At 34.1% G+C, this 18,955-nt stretch overlaps 1 protein-coding gene and 1 non-coding gene across 11 annotated transcripts in view; one reads left to right on the top strand and one right to left on the bottom strand.

The window, feature by feature from the left end:
* Window positions 1-18,955, bottom strand: part of LCORL (ligand dependent nuclear receptor corepressor like) — a 157,812-nt gene that overhangs the window by 70,930 nt on the left and 67,927 nt on the right. For 2 of the 10 annotated variants that reach the window (XM_044226037.1, XM_044226038.1), the window contains one exon: window positions 3,262-3,367. The exons of the other annotated variants lie outside the window; for them this stretch is intronic. In XM_044226037.1, the coding sequence (XP_044081972.1) occupies window positions 3,356-3,367 (12 nt within the window). In that variant the 3' untranslated portion in view covers window positions 3,262-3,355. Of the gene's footprint in view, window positions 1-3,261; window positions 3,368-18,955 lie in introns of those variants that run through there. 10 annotated transcript variants of the gene reach the window in all.
* Window positions 10,796-10,928, top strand: LOC122890810. Its single transcript, XR_006381231.1, has one exon. It is a non-coding gene; the product is annotated as a small nucleolar RNA SNORA70 (small nucleolar RNA).

The raw sequence follows: 18,955 nt of genomic DNA, 5'->3' as shown, positions 1-18,955 counted from the left end.
GAAGAGAAGACCCTTTTCTTTTTATCACTATGGACTCATGGATTGTTTCTTGTTATCCAATGTTTTTGCCCATGCCATCGTTATTCATTTTAATGTACAATTTTTTCCAAATTTAGCCAGTGGAAACCCCTTCAAGTTGGTCCTTGTATCCTTTCGATGTATCTCCTGTTTGTGGGGACTTCCTTATTTTTTAGCATATAAGAATATACTCCATGTCCACCTTCTATTTTTCCTGTCCCTAACTTAGAATCAACAAATACCACAAATGTCCTATTTTTCCTTTTTGTGGTAGGGAGTGCTACTGAGACATCAACGTCCGGATGCTAAGTGTGGTCATTGCTACTGTGGTGTCACTGCATCTAGAATCTTACAGTAGGCAAAGCTAATAAATACCATAAATGTAAGCATTTTACACACACATATGTGTGTATATATTTAAATCATGAATTCATATATAGCTCTAATAACATAACATTGTTCTTTGTCTTCCCCCAGTCCATAGTTTTTAACCTTTATCCAACAGAAAAAACTCTCAGAATTACTACACCAATACTGCTACCGAAAAATGTTAATTCTTTTTTTTTAAGATTTTATTTATTTATTTGACAGAGAGATATCACAAGTAGGCAGAGACAGACAGAGGGAGAGGGGGAAGCAGGCTCCCTGCTCAGCAGAGAGCCCGATGTGGGGCTCGATCCCAGGACCCCGAGATCATGACCTGAGCCGAAGGCAGAGGCTTAACCCACTGAGCCACCCGGGCACCCCTAATTCTTAAAATATGTCCCATTGAGAGTGGGTCAGAGCAGTAGGTTAATTATGTAATTTTTTCCTGTGTTCTGTAGTATCAATATGATGTACAATTAGGTTTTTTGTTGTTGTTGTTGTTGTTTGTACTCAATCACAGGGTTCAATCCTCCATCCTTGCTGATTTTATTAATTTTTAATGCTGAAGATTCTCGCTCTCCCTCTCCCTCTGCACAAACCCCTCCAAAAAAATAGTAAAAAGTTGACATGTTTCAAAAGTCAAAACTATATAAGACTCAAATAAGTTTCACTTATTTTCCACCACTCCCAAAGTAACCAATCATTAGTTTCTAGTTTATCCTTGTGTGTAAAAATAGATTCATACATATTTTCCCTCTTCCTTCTTAACAGTGAACATACTATATACAATATGCAGTATAATTTTTCCTCTTGCTTTTTCTACTTAAAAATATATACCCAGGGGGTGCCTGGGTGGCTCAGTTGGTTAAGCGTTCAAATTTTTTATTTCAATTGAGGTCATGATCTCAGGGTCTTGATCTCAATCAAGACCCACATCTGGTTCCATTCAGTGGGGTGTCTGCTTGAGATAACCTCTCCCTTTCCCTCTGCTCTTCCCCCTGCTCTCTCAAAAAATAAATCTTAAAAAGAAACACACACACACATACACACACACACACTCAGGAATTTTAATCATTTTCAGTTCACAGAGATGTTCTTTGTTCTTCATTCTCTAGTTCCATGTCTGTCCACTGTATGTTTCTACCACAAAATTGTATACATGTCTCCAATGGATGAGCTTGCAAATGATTTCTAATATTTTGCTGTTATAAGTAATGCTGAAATGACTAATTTTGTGCATGTTGTTAAACAAATACCTTCAGGTAAATTCCAAAAGTGAGATTACTGGATGAAAGTGTAAATACATACATGGCTCTAATAGATATTGCTTTATAATCCTTGTAGGAAGTGTATCATTTTGTACTTCTCACAGCAGTGGATGAAAGTAATTGTTTTATAGGTACCCTAACAGAGTGCTGTAAGGCTTTTGAATTTTGGCCAATCTAAGAGAAGAGAAATGATAACTCACTATTGCTTTAATTTCCAGTTTGAGGGCCATTTAGATGTCTTATTTTCCTGTGTGTACTACTCTGTTCGTGCCTTTTGTCAATTTTTTTATTGGATGTCTGATCTTTTCTCCCCCTCTTAATTTAAAATCTTACATTATAGAGATTAACTCTTTGTGATACAGCTCGCAAATATTTCCTCCCAGTTTGTCTTTTGTCTCCCAACTTTGACTATGGAGTCTTCTTACTGGGCAAATTATTATTATTTTTTTTTATATAAATGACTCTTAAAAGTAGTCAATATTTTATCTCATCCAGATTTTAAATAACAGAGAAAGCCTTTACCCTACATCTGACTTACAAAAGAATTCACTGATACTTTCTTCCAGAGTATGTACATGGTTACCTTATTTTGTATTTAAATCTGTTATCCAGTTTGAAATTTATTCAAGTACACATGAAGTACAGATCTAATTTTATCTTTTTCTAATTGATTTTCCAATTGTCCTAAGACAATTTATTAAAAATCCATCATTTTCCCCACTATTTGTAATGCCACCTGCCTGCATCATAGGACAATTTCCCTGTGTATCTGAATCTATTTCTCGATGACTGTCCATTTGGGTGACAGTACTACAATTTTAATTACAGAAGTTTTAATACTGGAAGATACAGTGCCAGGACTTAAAAAAAAACTATTCTTCATATTTGTATTCCATATTTTATCTCCAAGGAAAAATGGTGGGTTGGGGAAGAACTATAAGGGATCATATGAAATTTACATATTAATTTAGGGAAAACTGAAGTTACTTGTATGTTTATTCCAAAATATTGTGGGGGTTTTTTTTGCTACTGTAAATGCTATTATATCATCTCATTATGTGTATATGAAAGTCATTGATTGTTCATTTTATGTATCTTGACACTGTGCTGAATTCTTTTACTGTTTAAGTTGGTACTATTATCAATACTCTTGGTTTTCTATTATCATCTGCAAAGAGAACTAGTTGTATTTTTTTCTTTTCCAATTTGTATGAATCTAAAGCAGTTCTCTCATCTAACTGTCCAAAATTCTAACACAAAGTTAAATAGTGGGAACTGAGAACAGTCCTGTCCTGTTTCAATTTTAATGGGAATGTGGTCAGTGTTTCCACATTAAATGTTATTCTGTACTGAAAAAAAAAGGGTATATGTGTTTTATTAAAGAAATATGCATCAATTCTTTTTTTATTTTATTTTATTTATTTATTTGGCAGAAGACAGATGCAGCAAGAGAGGATCACAAGCAGGGGGAGTGGGAGAGGGAGAAGCAGGTTTCCCGCCGAGCAGGGAGCCTGATGATGGGCTTGATTCCAGGACTCTGAGCCAAAGGAAGACGCTTAAGACTGAGCCACCAAGGCACCTCGCATCAATTCCTTCATTATTATTTTTTTATCATGAACACATGCTGAATTTTGCCAAAGGTCTTTTCAGCATCAGTGGAGATGAACTTTTTTATTCCTCCTTGGATTAAAAGGTGAATTATATTAATGGATATCCTAAAACAGAACCATTCTTACATTACTGGAACAACCTCATTTGAACATGACATCAATCATTTTCTTATCGTAGCATAGAATTCTGACATTTTATTTTCTTACTGTAGCACAGAACTTTGACATTTTTGAAATGATAGGAGACTGTTGTATGTGTTAACTATCTTTATGAGATTTTTAACTAGGTATCTAGTTTCATACTCATGTTAAAATAATGACACTTTGTTATGTTCTGGAAAAATTTATGGAGCATTAAAACTGGCTAACCTTAGGTTTGGTGAAATATCACTTTTAAATTTTCTTGGCTGGTTTTGTTGAGCTTTTTTGTACTTTTTCCTACATAAAAAAAGGGGGGGGCTTGTTTAAGCTATCCCCTCTCATAGATAGAAGTCTATCTCTTCTGTGATAATAATTCTGGTAAAGGGGATTTTCCTATGTAATTAACCATGTCATCTAAGTTGTAGAAAATAGAAGCAGCAATTTTGTTTTCTTCCTTCTCACCTTAAGTCATTTCAAAGAATGTTTACATTGTAGGTAGACAGGACTTTGAATTTTTTGTTATTCACATTTCTATCTTTATTGTATCATGGTTGAAAATTGTTTTTATATTTGTTTCTACTTTATGGAACTTTCTTAGGATTCTTTTTGACTTAGTATATCAGTTTTTTGGTGAATGTTCCCTCTATACTTGAGAAGAAAGTGTACCTAAATTACCTGAGGATAGAGTTCAATATATACCCATAAACTATCCCTTACTATTAAGTTCTCTAGATCTTTTAAATTCATTTCACCTATCTTGGACTCAAGGTTACATATTAATAATACTGCTATGTGTCTGTTCTTTCCCCTGAATTTTCTGCTTTTGCTTTATGAAGGTGGTTGCTGTCTTATTTGGTACATAGATGCTAGTAAATGTCCTATCTACATTGAGTTATAACCTTTAACAAAGGCTTTTGTCTTCAAGACAAAGTCCTTAAATCCTCAAGACAATCAATATAATTTGGCATGTAACAGAAATATTTTGAGTACTCATATTTAATTGTATAGAATATTTTTTAAAATGTCTAACCAAAGGGTTAAAATTTCACAAATTAATAAAAATTTATTCCTTCATCAAGGTTATTCTTTTTTGCTGGTCCTTTTTTGCTACAATATGTATGGTGCTCAAGAACACTACTAGGTATAATCTATCTCCACTGACTTGATTCATGCTAAGGTGCCAGCAATTTTAACCAGCGTTGCTTTTGTACCATCAGTGCAAATGTCAACATGGCAAAAGTGGCAAATAACATCTTAGGATTACTTTTTAAAAAAATTGTTTGAACCTTGCAGATTCCTTGAATGAGTCTCAGGGATCCCAGGGTTTCATGTATCACACCACCATCCTATGAAAACCTAATGTATCTTTATCCCCTAATAGTACACTGGAAGGCAATATAGAAGCATGGTTGGAGGTAGATCCTTGTGGTCAGATATACCTGAAATGATGTTTCAGCTCTGTTGATTAGGCTTTGTAACTTCGGGCAAGTAACTTAGTAAGCCATAATTTGTTTATCTGTAATGTGATTCTACTAATAGTATCTAAAGGAGTTGCTTTGAGGAGTAAATGAACAAAAATATATAGAGTGTGTATCCCGTACCTATTATATAGATCTCAGAAAGCACTAGCCTAATTATTTAATTTTTATACAGTATAACTATCTTCTATAATCCCTATAAGGAAAAGAAAAATCAAAGACAGTAATTTGGGTAGTTTCTCTAAATCAAAAGCTTATAAAATGAGCAAAACCCTTTAAGTATTAAATTCCTAAAATTTTAGAATATAAAATTTTAGATATTGGCAATTGTGACATTTTAAAGCCTTTTCAAAAAAAACTGACCGTTTAATCTTGTCTGTCTTGTCCATTTTATTATTATTTTTTTAAATATTTATTTTAGAGAGGGAGAGAGAGAGCATGAGTGGGAGGGGCAGAGGGAGAAGGAGAGAGAATCTGAAGCAGTCTGTGCTGAGCATGGAGCCCGACCTGGGACTTGATCTCTCAACTCTGACATCAGGACCTGAGGGGAAGCCAAGAGTCAGATGCTCAACCAAATGTGCCACCCAGATGCTCCCTATCTTTATTTTACTTTTGCATTCTATTTCACTAATTTCATTCATATCTTCATTTCTCTTTCTGCAGCTTACTTAGGGTCACTTTTTTTTCTTAACTCCTTCAGTTTAAATATATGGTTCACTCATTAAATTGCTTTCTCTTTCTAATGTAAGAATTTAAGTTTATAAATTCCCTTTTACCAAATCAGCTTGTCCAATAAGTTTTAAATATTCCTTTTAATATCACCCAGAGCTAAATATATTCTCATAAATATTAGTTCTTCATTCCCTGAATTACTTAGAAATGTCTTTAAATTTCCATATATTTATTTATTTAAAGTTATCTTTTTGTTATTGATAATCTTAATTGAATGGTATCAAGGAATATGGTACGTATATGTTTTTACTTGTTGATAATTCAATGAGCAGAATATAGTCAATTTTTATAAAATTTCAAGTAAACTTGAAAAAATGTTTACAATGTTTACCAACTTGATGATGGTTGGGTTCAGGGTTCTATATATGTACAGTAACTCAAACTTGCTAATATGTTGTTCAAATAGTCTTTCTTCTCATTAATTTTAAGTCTATATGATATAACCAAGACAAATCCTCCCTCTATGATGTTCTACTTATACATTTAATAACTTGCACTTCATATGTTCAAGCTATGATACTCTGGTGTACATATTCATAACTGTCACGGTTTCCTGCTTAATAGTACTTTTTATCAGGGTGCCTGGGTCGCTCAGTCGTTAAGCTTTACACGTCTGCCTTCGGCTCAGGTCATGATCCCAGGGTCCTGGGATCGAGTCCTGAATCGGGCTCCCTGCTCAGTGGGAAGTCTGCTTCTCGCTCTCCCACTCCCCCAGTTTGTGGTCCCTCTCTTACTGTGTCTCTCTCTGTCAAATAAAATCTTAAAAACAAACAAACAAACAAACAAACCTACTTTTTATCATGATATTAAAATCCTATTAATTTTTAATACTTCTCTTTGACTTCATAAAGTCATTATATGGAGTGTCTGGGTGGCTCAATCGGTTGAATGTCTGCCTTCAACTCAGGTCATGGTTCCAGGGTCCTGGGATCAAGCCCTATGTCAGGCTCCCTGCTCGGCAGGGCGTCTGTTTCTCTCTCTCCCTGCTGCTCTGTCTAGTTGTGTTCTTTCCCTATCACTGTCAAATAAATAAATAAAATCTTCAAAAATAAATAAAGTCATTATATTTGATGTTAATATGTTGTTACATGTATCTGGTCAAGTTTTCACTGGCATATATTTCTTCCCAGGGTTTTACCTTTTCAAGGATCTTTTAGGAAAAGCATATAGTGAATCTGAATTTTTATTCTATCTGATTTTTTTTTAAAGATTTTATTTATTTATTTGACAGACAGAGATCACAAGCAGGTAGAGAGAGGAAGGAAAGCAGGCTCCCCGCCGAGCAGAGAGCCCAATGCGGGGGCTCATTCCCAGGACCCTGAGATCATGACTCAAGCCAAAGGCAGAAGTTTCAACCCACTCACCCACCCAGGTGCCCCTCTGATCATGTTTTAATTGGAGAGCTCATACTCTATTTAGATAACTGATATTTTCATTTACTCCTATTTTTTGCTTTTATAAGTCCCAGTTTTTCTTTTGAAATTATTTTTTTCCACACAATTTCTCCTTTTCTACTGGTTTGAAATAGTATGTCTAGATCTATTATTACTTGGCCCAGAAATTTTCACATGCATATTTTTCCCTGTCAAAGTCCAAAGTCAATTAATATATATGCCCTATTAAAAGTACTGTACAATGCTTTACTTCTAGTTACACCACTTGGCTTACATGTTCTTACTGTCAGGTATTCCAGAATCCTTAAACTCACAAGTAGATACTACTTTTATAATTTTACGCAGTAAGTTTTCTTTTAGATTTACCCCAATGATTATCAGTTTTTATTTTTACTTCTCCTTGCATCTCAGACCTTCTTCCCAGGATTGTTTTGTTTCTTCCTCAGGTATAAACCACAAAGATTGTTTTGTTTTTAAAGAGAAAAGAAAAAAGTCTGTTGGAAGTAAAGCCCCTGTTTTCTTTTTTTAAATTTATTTATTTGACAGAGAGAAATCACAAGTAGATGGAGAGGCAAGCAGGGAGAGAGAGAGGGAAGCAGGCTCCCTGCTGAGCAGAGAGCCCGATGCGGGACTCGATCCCAGGACCCTGAGATCATGACCTGAGCCGAAGGCAGCGGCTTAACTCACTGAGCCACCCAGGCGCCCCCCTGTTTTCTTTTTATCTGCAAATAAATCTGTTCCTTTAAGACATTTAACCGGAATATAAAATTCTAAGTTGACTGTCATTTTTCTTTTGTAGGGGTCCATTTTGCTTAGAAGTCAACTACCAGTATATTATTTGACCATAAGTAATCAGTCCTTTAGTTCTGGCTGTTTTCAAGATTTTCTCTTTCTCTTGGGTCCCGTCCCTCTCCCTCCCCACCCTGATATTTATTCTTTAACTAAGTCTGATGTGAATTTATTTTCTTTTATCCTGTTAGGTAACACTAGCATCTCTGAATACAATGATTCCTAACTTTCATAAATTCTAAAAAATTCTTAGGCAGTGTCTCTTTGAATACTGACCCTATTAAAGTTCATTTATAATCTCCATTTAAAACTCCGATTAGACACAATCATTTTAATATATCCTCCATGTCTCTTAGCATCTTTCACATTTTTCATATCTTTGCTGCATTTTTTGTGGCTTCTCCAGATCTTTCCAATTATCAATTACCCACACTATAACTATTTAAACTTTAAGTTTTTAATTTCCATTTTCTTTTTCATTCTTAGACAGTATTTGGTTATTATTTATGCTAGTTTTTTACAGTCTCTAGCTTTTACTCATGTTTTTAATTTCCAACATTGTATTTCCATTTAAAAGATTAAAATATATTCTTTTTATATTCTTATCTTTTAACTATAAAATCCACAGTCTTTGAAGGCAGGGTCCTATTTTTATTTTTGCTGATTACTGCAAACAGTGCCTTGTTTGCATGTGTATTTGATGATTTCTTTATCTTATTTTGAGGGGAATATGTTCATTTTTAAAAGAACTTCATATTTGAGACTGTTTTGAGATAAAAGTTTTGGATATGTTGTTAGAGAGTCTGTGCCTTTCATTCTTCTAGGTGCCTGGAGGAGCTACCAAACCAAGATGATTTAAAAAAATGTTTTTATCATGGTAAAATACACATAACATAAAATCTACCATCTTAACCATTTTAAGTGAATAGTAAATGGTATTATATACATTCATAATGTTGTGCAACAATCATTACCATCCATCTCCGTATCTCTTTTCATCTTTAAAACTGAAACTCCATACCCATTAAATAACCAGTCCTAATTCCCCTTCACCCCTGGAAACCACAGTTCTATTTTCTGTCACTATGATTTTGACTACTCCAAGTACCTCACGTAAGCAGAAGCATATACTATATGCCTTTTTGTGATTGGGTTATCTTACTTGTAATGTCCTTCATGTTGTACCATGTGTCAGAATTTCCTTCCTTTTGGGGCTAAAAAAAAAAAATTCCCTTATATGTATATACCGCATTTTACTTATCCATTCATCTGTCCAAGGACACTTGAGTTGTTTCCAACCTAAGATGATTTAATTTTTTTTTTTTTTTAGATTTTATTTATTTATTTGACAGAGAGAGAGATCACAAGTAGGTAGAGAGGCAGGCAGAGAGAGAGGGGGAAGCAGGCTCACCGCTGAGCAGAAAGCCTGATGTGGGGTTTGATCCCAAGACCCTGAGATGATTACCTGAGCCGCTTTAACCCACTGAGCCACCCAGGCGCCTCCCAAGAGATTTTAAATTAAATTCTAGAATTATGAATTAGTATAAAATTAGATTCCTAAAGCCTGTGTCACACAACCACTGGCAAAAATTACAGAGGAGATTTCTTCTTTTGGGTATAGACATAGGTTCTAATTTTCTATTTACTTTAAATTTTGTTTTTTCAATCTAGCATTTTTCATTGTTTCTTTAATGAGAGTTTCATATTTCCAGTCTTCTCTATTTCTAGACACAAGAAATCAGATCTCCCTTGCCTATAAATTTCCATTCATATCAAATGCCAATTGTAACTAATTATATACATTTTCAAAATACTTTTTCAAAATAAATACTAACAATTAAAATTAAACTAAATTAAGCTAATTAAACAATTCATTTAAAAACCAAATTATTCATATGCCTTATTTTTAAAAGACATAACTCATTTAAAGATTCAGAATTATCTTTTCAGACAAAATAAATATATTAAAGTAATTTATAAAATTTTCTTTCAATGACTGAAGTTTAATGATAGTGAGACATTTAAACTTCCTATGGGACCACTATGAGCAGCTCTAGCCTTGTGGGAAAATTTTTAAAGTCTAAATGTAGAATAAGCAAAAGAGCTAACGATTTTTCAATGTTGCCATGATCTTATGATAATTCCTGGAGATTCAATGTTGAAACTCAGGAAAGGGGAAAGGTAGCTAAATCCTTATAGGTAAACTCTTCTTGGGGCAGTTACTCACCTTGATAAAAAGCAACTCTGCTTCATTTCTGGTTCTAATGCTAAACGAGGCCTAAAATTTTATGGCAGCAATTGAACTAAAATCAAATTAAGGAAAAGAATCTATGACATGCTTTCAGAATTTTTCCCTCCCTAAAAAAGCCATTCAGTAGATCATATCAGAGAAATTTCAGAATAAAAGAGTTCAGCTTATATTCTATGCCTTTTTAAAAGTTAAAATAAACTGGTTCTTTGAAAAGATCAATAAAATTGATAACCACTAGCCAGGATACCAAGATAGAGAAGGAAAACACAAATTTAAAATACCGAAATAAAAAAATTGCCATCATTATTTATCTCATAGACATTAAAAGGGTATCAAAGGAATACTATAAACAACTTTGTACCCAGAAATATGATAACTTATATGAAACATACCAACTTCCTAAAATACACAATCTACCAAAACACTCACAACAAATGCTGGTGAGGATACGTGTACAATAGGAATTCTTATTTATTGCTGTTGGTAATGCATAATGGTATGGCCACATTGGTAGACTGGCAGTTTCTTCCAAAGCTAACAGTTTTACCATAAGATCTAGGAATTAAAGTCCTGGGTATTTATACAAAGGAGTTGAAAACTTATATCCATATATAAACCTGTGAATTCAACAACACCTTTATTTATAATTGCTAAAAAACTGGAACCAAGATGTCCTTCAATAGGTGAAGGTAAACAAACTCGTACATCAAAAGCATGGAATATTATTCAGTAATAAAATGAAATGTGTCTGCAGCCAATTAAGCCAACTGTGCTCTTTGTCCATGGGGGCCCAGTGTGCCAGAGCTGCAAATGGTAGCCTCCTTGGTGTTTATGCAGCCTGTTAATTGCATGGGTTGCCCTAAGGGACCTTAGAGACAGCACTCTCCAATGGACACTGTGGTCTGACCTCATACTATCTCCAATCTAGGCTACAGATAGGTATGTGGAGTGCCTTTGGAAAGCCCCAGGGCAAAGTAGCCAGGATCTGCATTGGCCAAGTCATCATGTCCATTCACACCAAGCTGCAGAACAATGAGCATGTGACTGAGGGCCTACACAGGGCCAAGTTCAATTTCCCTGGCTGCCAGAAGATCCGCATCGCCAAGAAGTGGTTTTTACTAAGTTTAATGCAGTCGAATTTGAAGACATGGTGGCTGAAAAACAGCTTATCCCAGATGGCTATGGGGTCAAATACATCCCTAATCATGGCCCCTTGGACAAATGGAGCGCTCTGCACTCATAAGAACCTTGGCACTTCCCCCTTCCTACCTTGTCCAATAATAAACCCTACTTCCTGTCAAAAAGTAAAATAAAAATAAAATAAAATAGGCTATCAAGCTACAAAAAGACAAAGAGGAACCTTACTTGCATATTGCTAAATGAATCCAGAAAGTGTATCCAAAAAGACTACATACTATATGATTCCTACTATATGGCATTTTGGATAAGAAAACTTTGGAGACAGTAAAAAGATCCATGTTTGACAAAGGCTGGGGGCATGGGGTGGAGGGATGAAGAATAGGTGGAGTACAGGGGATTCTGAGGGCAATGAAACTATTGTGTATGACACTATAATGGTGGCTACATGAAATTGTACATTTAGCAAGACCCATACAACAACATACACAGAATGAACCTTACATAAACTATGGGCTTTATTTAATAATAATGTCTCAATGTTATCAACTGTAATAAGTGTGCCACAATAAAAGATGGTAACAGGGAAACCGAGTGGAGGAGAAATACGGGAACACCGTATTTCTGCTCAATTTTTCTGTACACCTAAAACTGCTCTAAAAATAGTCTATTAATTTAAAAAAATGCCAGATTAACTGAAACATCTACTTGATGTCACATACTTTTTTTTCCACTAACAAAGTATGCAGTAGATGGCACCAGAGATCCTTTAGAATAAGGAATTATAAGATGTACTATTCATAAGGCTTAGTTTTGATGTTGTTGATACATGCTTTGAGATTGTATTTATTCACTGAATAATAAAATTGACTTAAAAAAAAGATGTGTTAGAGACAGCTAAATTTAGATATGAATTATATCATCCCATAAGTAAGTAAATAATCATGGACATCTAGGAATACAGATCTGAAAAATTATGGAGCAACAGTAATTCTACATTATGGGTAAATAAAAAAGGTGCTACATTAAGCTATTTAAAAACCAAATTCCAACTCACATTTGACAACTATATAGCACATCCATTTGACACTTCTTGACTACTAGTGAGCAAGTATCTCATTAGTAAATTGCCTTTCTTCGTAGACTAAAAGCATTCACTAAATGTGGCATCAAGGCATTTTAAAATTCATTTTCTCCTCAAACTGGGACAGAAAACAAGTATTATGTCTTTCTAAAAAGCAGAGGGTGAAAACATGTTAATTACCCACCAAGCAACCATCGTCTAACTACCCCCTGACATTCAAGCTGACATAATATGCAGTTTTGTAGAGAACAAATGAAGTAGCCCTGATTTATAAAATTTATTTATAAGATCTATACAATCCATTCTCCTATCTTAATTTATATCACCCTAAAGTGATATTATACAGGTACTTGGCTATTATGTACTGTACCCATTAATGGAGCCAAATATTATATACTGCTACTTTGGTGGAAATAGGAGAGAAGAGTAAAATGTATTCTTATTTTTCCAAATTTAGAATTCAACTCTCAGAAAACAAATAATCCACAATGGCAGCATGTGGCTAAAATAGTAATATAGTAATAGTAATAGTAATAGTAATAATAGTAATATAAAGAGGTATATTAGTTACCATTATAGTCTTCTCTATACTTGAGAATTACTATTTAACATTTATTTCCAAGAAAAGATTTCACTCAGATTTCCAATCAAATTAATCAATAAATTTTTAGAACACAGTTTTAAACTGTGCAGTTGTGGAACAGAAATAGAATGAGATCAAGTCTAAGTACACAGTAATTGAAAACCAATTTTGGAAGTGAATCCCCTTCAAGTCTACTACATACTACTAGTTAATACAAAATTATGAACACTGATGGATCTCTGATTTGTTCAAAATAAGTGTATTAATCTTAATTTATATGAGAAATCTATGGTCCCTACACCTTGGAAAATAAACTCTGGACAATGTATGGCATAGTGATTTCCAATCTTTTATAAGCTAATTCCCTATTTAGTTCAATTCAAAGCCATGTTAATAAGTTGTTTTGTCTGACAAATTTTATGAAAAAACAGTAGTATGAATCTGAACCAAATAAAGGAAATTTTTCTTTAACGTACAGTCATTACCAGTAAATATACAACTTTTACCAACTTTTAGGACTATTAGACCTCAGGCTCCACCAGGCTGGGAGACAAAATCTAATCCAACCCCACAATTTTACAAAGAAGGAAACAAAAATCCAGAAACATCAAGTGGCGCAGTTTAGAATATCAGTTTTCTAATCTCCCAAATAGTACTCTTTACTTGACCACGTAGTCTCATTAAAAAAACAGTAACGCAAGTATCACTCCTTATTCAAATTTATTTGGTTCTTGAATTCACAGTTTGAAGAGCAAGTTCAGGTAGCAAGGGATGTTTACTATTTTTAGAACCCATTTGATTCTCAATTTTCAATAGAGAGAAATTTATTTGAAAATTAGCTGAATTTATTCCATTTCTGAGTTCAGATAATGAGAGTTCAAATAAAGAAGACCTATTTTGTAAGAAGACAGGGAAGAAAAACTTGATCCATTCCTTTTCTTTTTGTGCATGTGTTCTAATCCTACTCTACCAAGTCTCATAGTCACCGAAATGTCTCTGTTTTTCTTAGGGTAATATTTAGTTTAATTAGAGAAGAAGATTATAGGTTTCCTTCAACTCCAAACCTTACTTCACATACAATATTACAGAAGGTTCCCAATTACCACCAGCAGAAGTGTAGAGAGTAGATTAAATAGATTAAACTGAACAAATATGTTAAAAATCAATAAGCTCGGTATACATGGTTCAGTTTACATTATTTTGTAATAATCTCATAATTCATTATATACATATAGAGTTAAAAATTCTAAATATGCCGTTTTAATCACCTTAAACAATTCAGAGGTATTTATTCTTATTTTAAGTTGGGTCTCTATTCCTCCCACATATTCCTTAATGCCAAATTAACATTGCTCTGGGATAATATCCTAATCATTCTGAAGTTTTTTCAGACAAATTTTCCCAACACTGGTTGCAACTGTTTTCCTAGCATACTGTAACATATTTCTATGTTATATATATCTCAACAAGCTCTAGCATCCATATTGTACTAAACTAGAAAAAAAATTTTTAAAGAAGTATTTACTAATAAAAAAATGTTATCATCTGGAATCACTGGACTATATTATCAAGAAAAGATAATTCCTCAATATGAAGAGTAGTATTAATATCTCTAATTTATTTTAAGTATTTGTAAGTCAATTTAAGAAGAATATGGCTAACTGAATCTCTGAAAAAAACAAACCTGATTTTCACTAATGATTTCATCCTTACTTTACCAAAAGTCTCTTATGATAGAAGCAATAAATAGGAAAATCTTACATTTAGATTTCCTCTCCCTTTCCTAATCATTCTCCAAGAAAAGATGTTAACAAGTATGACACTTAGTACACCAGAAGACAAACAGCAGCACACACTCCTGCCACAATTAAAAGGCACAACTAAGATAAAAAGGAAATTTCTAAGTCATTATATTAATTATCAACTTATCTGTTGATAAACCTAGCAACATACTTCTCAAACAAGAAAAAGAACTAGAGTAATAAAGTGAAACAAAGTCTTATATAAAGCATGTAAGTAGCATGTGCTACACATGTAGAATTTTAACACCAGCCTCAAATGAGGTTATGTGTTTATATATGATAGGACTTAAAAAAAAAAAAGGCTTTAACCTTACAGCTTCATATTTCCACTCCTGCAAAATTACAAATTAATACATTTTATAAACCTAATAATGAATTTATAAATACAATTTTATTACATTTTGTAAATGTGTTTAAGGCTTTATTTGTTACACAAAACTTTTAAGATACATGATAATTTGCCTACCTCAAAAAGGAAAGTTGCTAAACCTCTCTCAACTTTTCAGATTCCCTATTTTCTTTCTGAGTCTTAGCTTAGTTTCATCTTCCAGTTTCTTTAGCTCCCACATGGAGGATATTAAAACTGTTTTCAATCTCACAAGGCTTAATGAATTAGGAGATAAAAAGGCACTTCAACAAGATTAAAGCACTATTCAAACATTACGAATGATGACTAATCATTCTGACAAATGATTTGTATCCAGAATTTATAAAGAATATGTACAAGTCAACACTAGAAAGCAAACAACCCTATGAAAAAGGGGCAAATGACTTGAACAGATCCCTTAGAAGAGAAGGGATATAAACCGCCTACATGAACCTGAAAATGCACTCAACATTATTAATTATCAGGGAAATGCAATTTAAAGCAAAATGAGGTATCATTTCATACCTACTACATCAAATAGTAATAAAGACTGATAACAGTAGTTGGGTTCTAACAGGGACCTGGAGTAACCTAGAATTCTGATGCATTTCTAATCAGCAAAATGATTACTTTTGGAGAATGGTATAACAGTTTCTAATATATTTATAAATATTCATTGACATTATGACCCAGCAATTCTACTCTTATGAAATAAAACAGATGTCCAAAAATTATAAAAATGTTCATAGCGGCCTTATTAATAATACCTAGCTTATTAATAACCCCTTTCAGAGGAGGTAGTAAGAAAGAACAAAGAATCAAAAATGATTCTTACACTTTAATCTGAGTGAGTGGGAAGTTATCAATGGCACTAATTAATGGGGAACATAGGAGGAAAAAGAGAAGGTTTAAAAAGGAAAATTAGTTTAGATTCACTGAACTTAAATTCCTCCCATAATATATATGTGAAGAAGTCTAGAAAATAGAATGGAATTTGCAGAGGTGCTATGGCTCATCTAAACAGAGGTTAAATGTTGAAGCTGGGAAGGGGGATGATATCTGGAGGGGGGAAAAAGGATTATGTATATCTTCATAAATATACATATTTATGTATATATAAATTATAAGGATATGGTTCTTAAAGTATAACATTCTGGGGACAGCATGAAGATCAAATAGTAAAAGAGGTAGACAGAATTCTTAAATCTTTTTGTGAGAGGACCCCTTCAGCAGTGTAGCCAAAACTTTGGGATCCTACTCAGTCATATTTTAAAAGCACAAATATAGGAGCACCTGGGTGGCTCAGTGGGTTAAAGCCTCTGCCTTTGGCTTGGGTCATGATCCCAGAGTCCTGGGATCAGGCCCCACATTGGGCTCTCTGCTCACGGCAAGCCTGCTTCCCCCTCTCTCTCCCTGCCTGCCTCTCTGCCTACTTGTGATGTCTATCAAATAAATAAATACAATCTTTATATAAAAAGGGCACAAATATATAGTATAGGATTAGAAGAAAAACCAACTATACTGAAATAAAACTGTCAAAAAATTTTTTAAAGTGAGATACTGCTATATATGTTTTTTTCTTAATTCCTTAAAATATAAGATTCAGTAGGTAAGCCTAATATCTACATAATTCCAAAGTAGTGAAAACTGTAAACAATAAGATATTGCCAGGAAAGAGCTATGACTTTTACTGCTGGGACAGGTATTATTACTACTGTTGTTTTTTGTCAATATTTATATTTGAAGGGAATATTAAATTTCAGGTAGGGGTTAGTGAAAATAAAGATGTCATTTTTTCCCCCATGAAATCCTATCCATGAACTTTTGGAGGAATACCTCAGGTTAAGAATCCCTGAATTAGGAAGTAGAATTAAAAGAGACATAAAACCTCAGTGAAACAGTATCATGGAAATTATAGCAGCAAAATAGCAATTTTTAAACTGCCATGATAAAATCCTATATTCACTGTTTCTGCTTCATTTTTTACAACTGTGAAGCAGAGTAAGGAAGATCAGAGAACAGTACATTAAGCAAAGTAAGACAGAAAAGACATTAGGTTTCTGAGTTATTTCCCTTAAAATAAATCACAACCGTATTTAAACTGATTTTAAAATATGTATCTCCATAATACCCACCACCTGGTACAGCTTGCATGGAGCACTGGGTGTGGTGAAAAAATAATGAATACTGTTTTTCTGAAAATAAATAAATTGGGAAAAAAAATAAAAAAATAAAAAAAAATAAAATATGTATCTCCATTAGGAATCACTACATAAACCTCCATAACCACACACTGCCAATACAATAATCATTCTACCTACCAGACATTCCACTCCCATCCTGCTTCATCCAGCTTCCACTTCTTACCAAAAGCTACTGATATATTCTGCTATGCAAGCCAGGGTCAGAACAGATGAATAGTAATGGCATAGGTCTTTTCAGCTGACCTAACTGCTACCCTAGAGATATGAAATAGTTTATTATGATACTGAACAGGAAAGGCAAACCATTTTCTTATTCTTCTTCTTTTTTTTTTTAAAGATTTTATTTATTTATTTGACAGAGAAAGATTACAAGTGGGCAGAGAGGCAGGCAGAGAGAGAGAGGAGGAAGCAGACTCCCTGCCGAGCAGAGAGCCTGATGCGGGACTCGATCCCAGGACCCTGAGATCACGACCTGAGCCGAAGGCAGCGGCTTAACACACTGAGCCACCCAGGCACCCCTAAACCATTTTCTTCTTACAGAGATGCAGTCAGACATGTTACTCCAGGTACATTATCCTACTGTTCATATTTCTCTACATAACAGTCTATATTGTTGTAAAAATCTGAGTAGCAATTATTTGGAATGCTGAGTCATTTCACATGACAGGCTGGTTTTTTCTGCTTCTCAGCAGCTAGGGCACTTGCAATTAAGTATTATCAGTCTCTGACCCAACAAAGTAGTTGTTTAGATTAATACATTTATACCTCCCACAGGCATCTTCAAAAGAACTTATAAGTTCCTGTCCAGAGTCTACTATGGGGGAACTATGGCACAGTGTTTGTAGAATACACCCAAAGTGAATTCTCTGCTGTGACACCCAGAGAGATACCAACATCTCCAGACAAGCTGTTTCTTATTTAATTGTTGTTGTTGTTTTTTATTAAGTAATCTCTATGCCTAACATGAAGCTCAAACTCATGACCCCAAGATTAAGAGTCACATGCTCTACTGACTTAGCCAGCCAGGTGTCCCTCCAGACAAGCTTTTAGATCTACTAGAGGCTGGGGCATTCCTGGGAACAAACAGAAAACAAACAGAAACAACTAGAAAAGTAAAAGTATTATAAAGCAGGCTCCCTACCAAAGAAAATCCAATACTTTACAACAGAGTGAAGTAAAAATAAGGTTGTAAAAACTATTCTAAAACAGTGAAGTTTTGGGACGCCTGGGTGGCTCAGTTGGTTGGACGACTGCCTTCGGCTCAGGGCGTGATCCTGGAGTCCCGGGATCGAGTCCCACATCGGGCTCCCAGCTCCATGGGGAGTCTGCTTCGCTCTCTGACCTTCTCCTCGCTCATGCTCTCTCTCACTGTCTCTCTCTCTCAAATAAATAAATAAAATCTTTAAAAAAAAAAAAATAAAACAGTGAAGTTTGATAAGGACTACTGTGGTTAATATAGTATATAGTATATAGTATAGTCCCATCTTTTAATCCTATAGTAGAATTTAAATGTATTATACTCTGGACATGATAAGATAATGTTATTAGATAAATGTTTAGTAACAAGCAGAAAATTAAACTGAGGTGTGAGGCTTAATACTTAACTAGTAAAACTACTATTATTGCTCTTTCTTATCTACTGAATATGAGCTATAAAAGACCCTCCCAAATGTTGTTTTTTTACTTTATTATTTTTCATTTTAAATGGAATGAGACTCTAAACAAAATGTA

This window comes from Neovison vison, chromosome 11 (genome assembly GCF_020171115.1).
Source record: "Neovison vison isolate M4711 chromosome 11, ASM_NN_V1, whole genome shotgun sequence".
NCBI lineage: Eukaryota > Metazoa > Chordata > Mammalia > Carnivora > Mustelidae > Neogale > Neogale vison.
The sequence above is the reverse complement of the archived record's forward strand: the minus strand, read 5'-3'. Positions and strand labels throughout refer to the sequence as shown.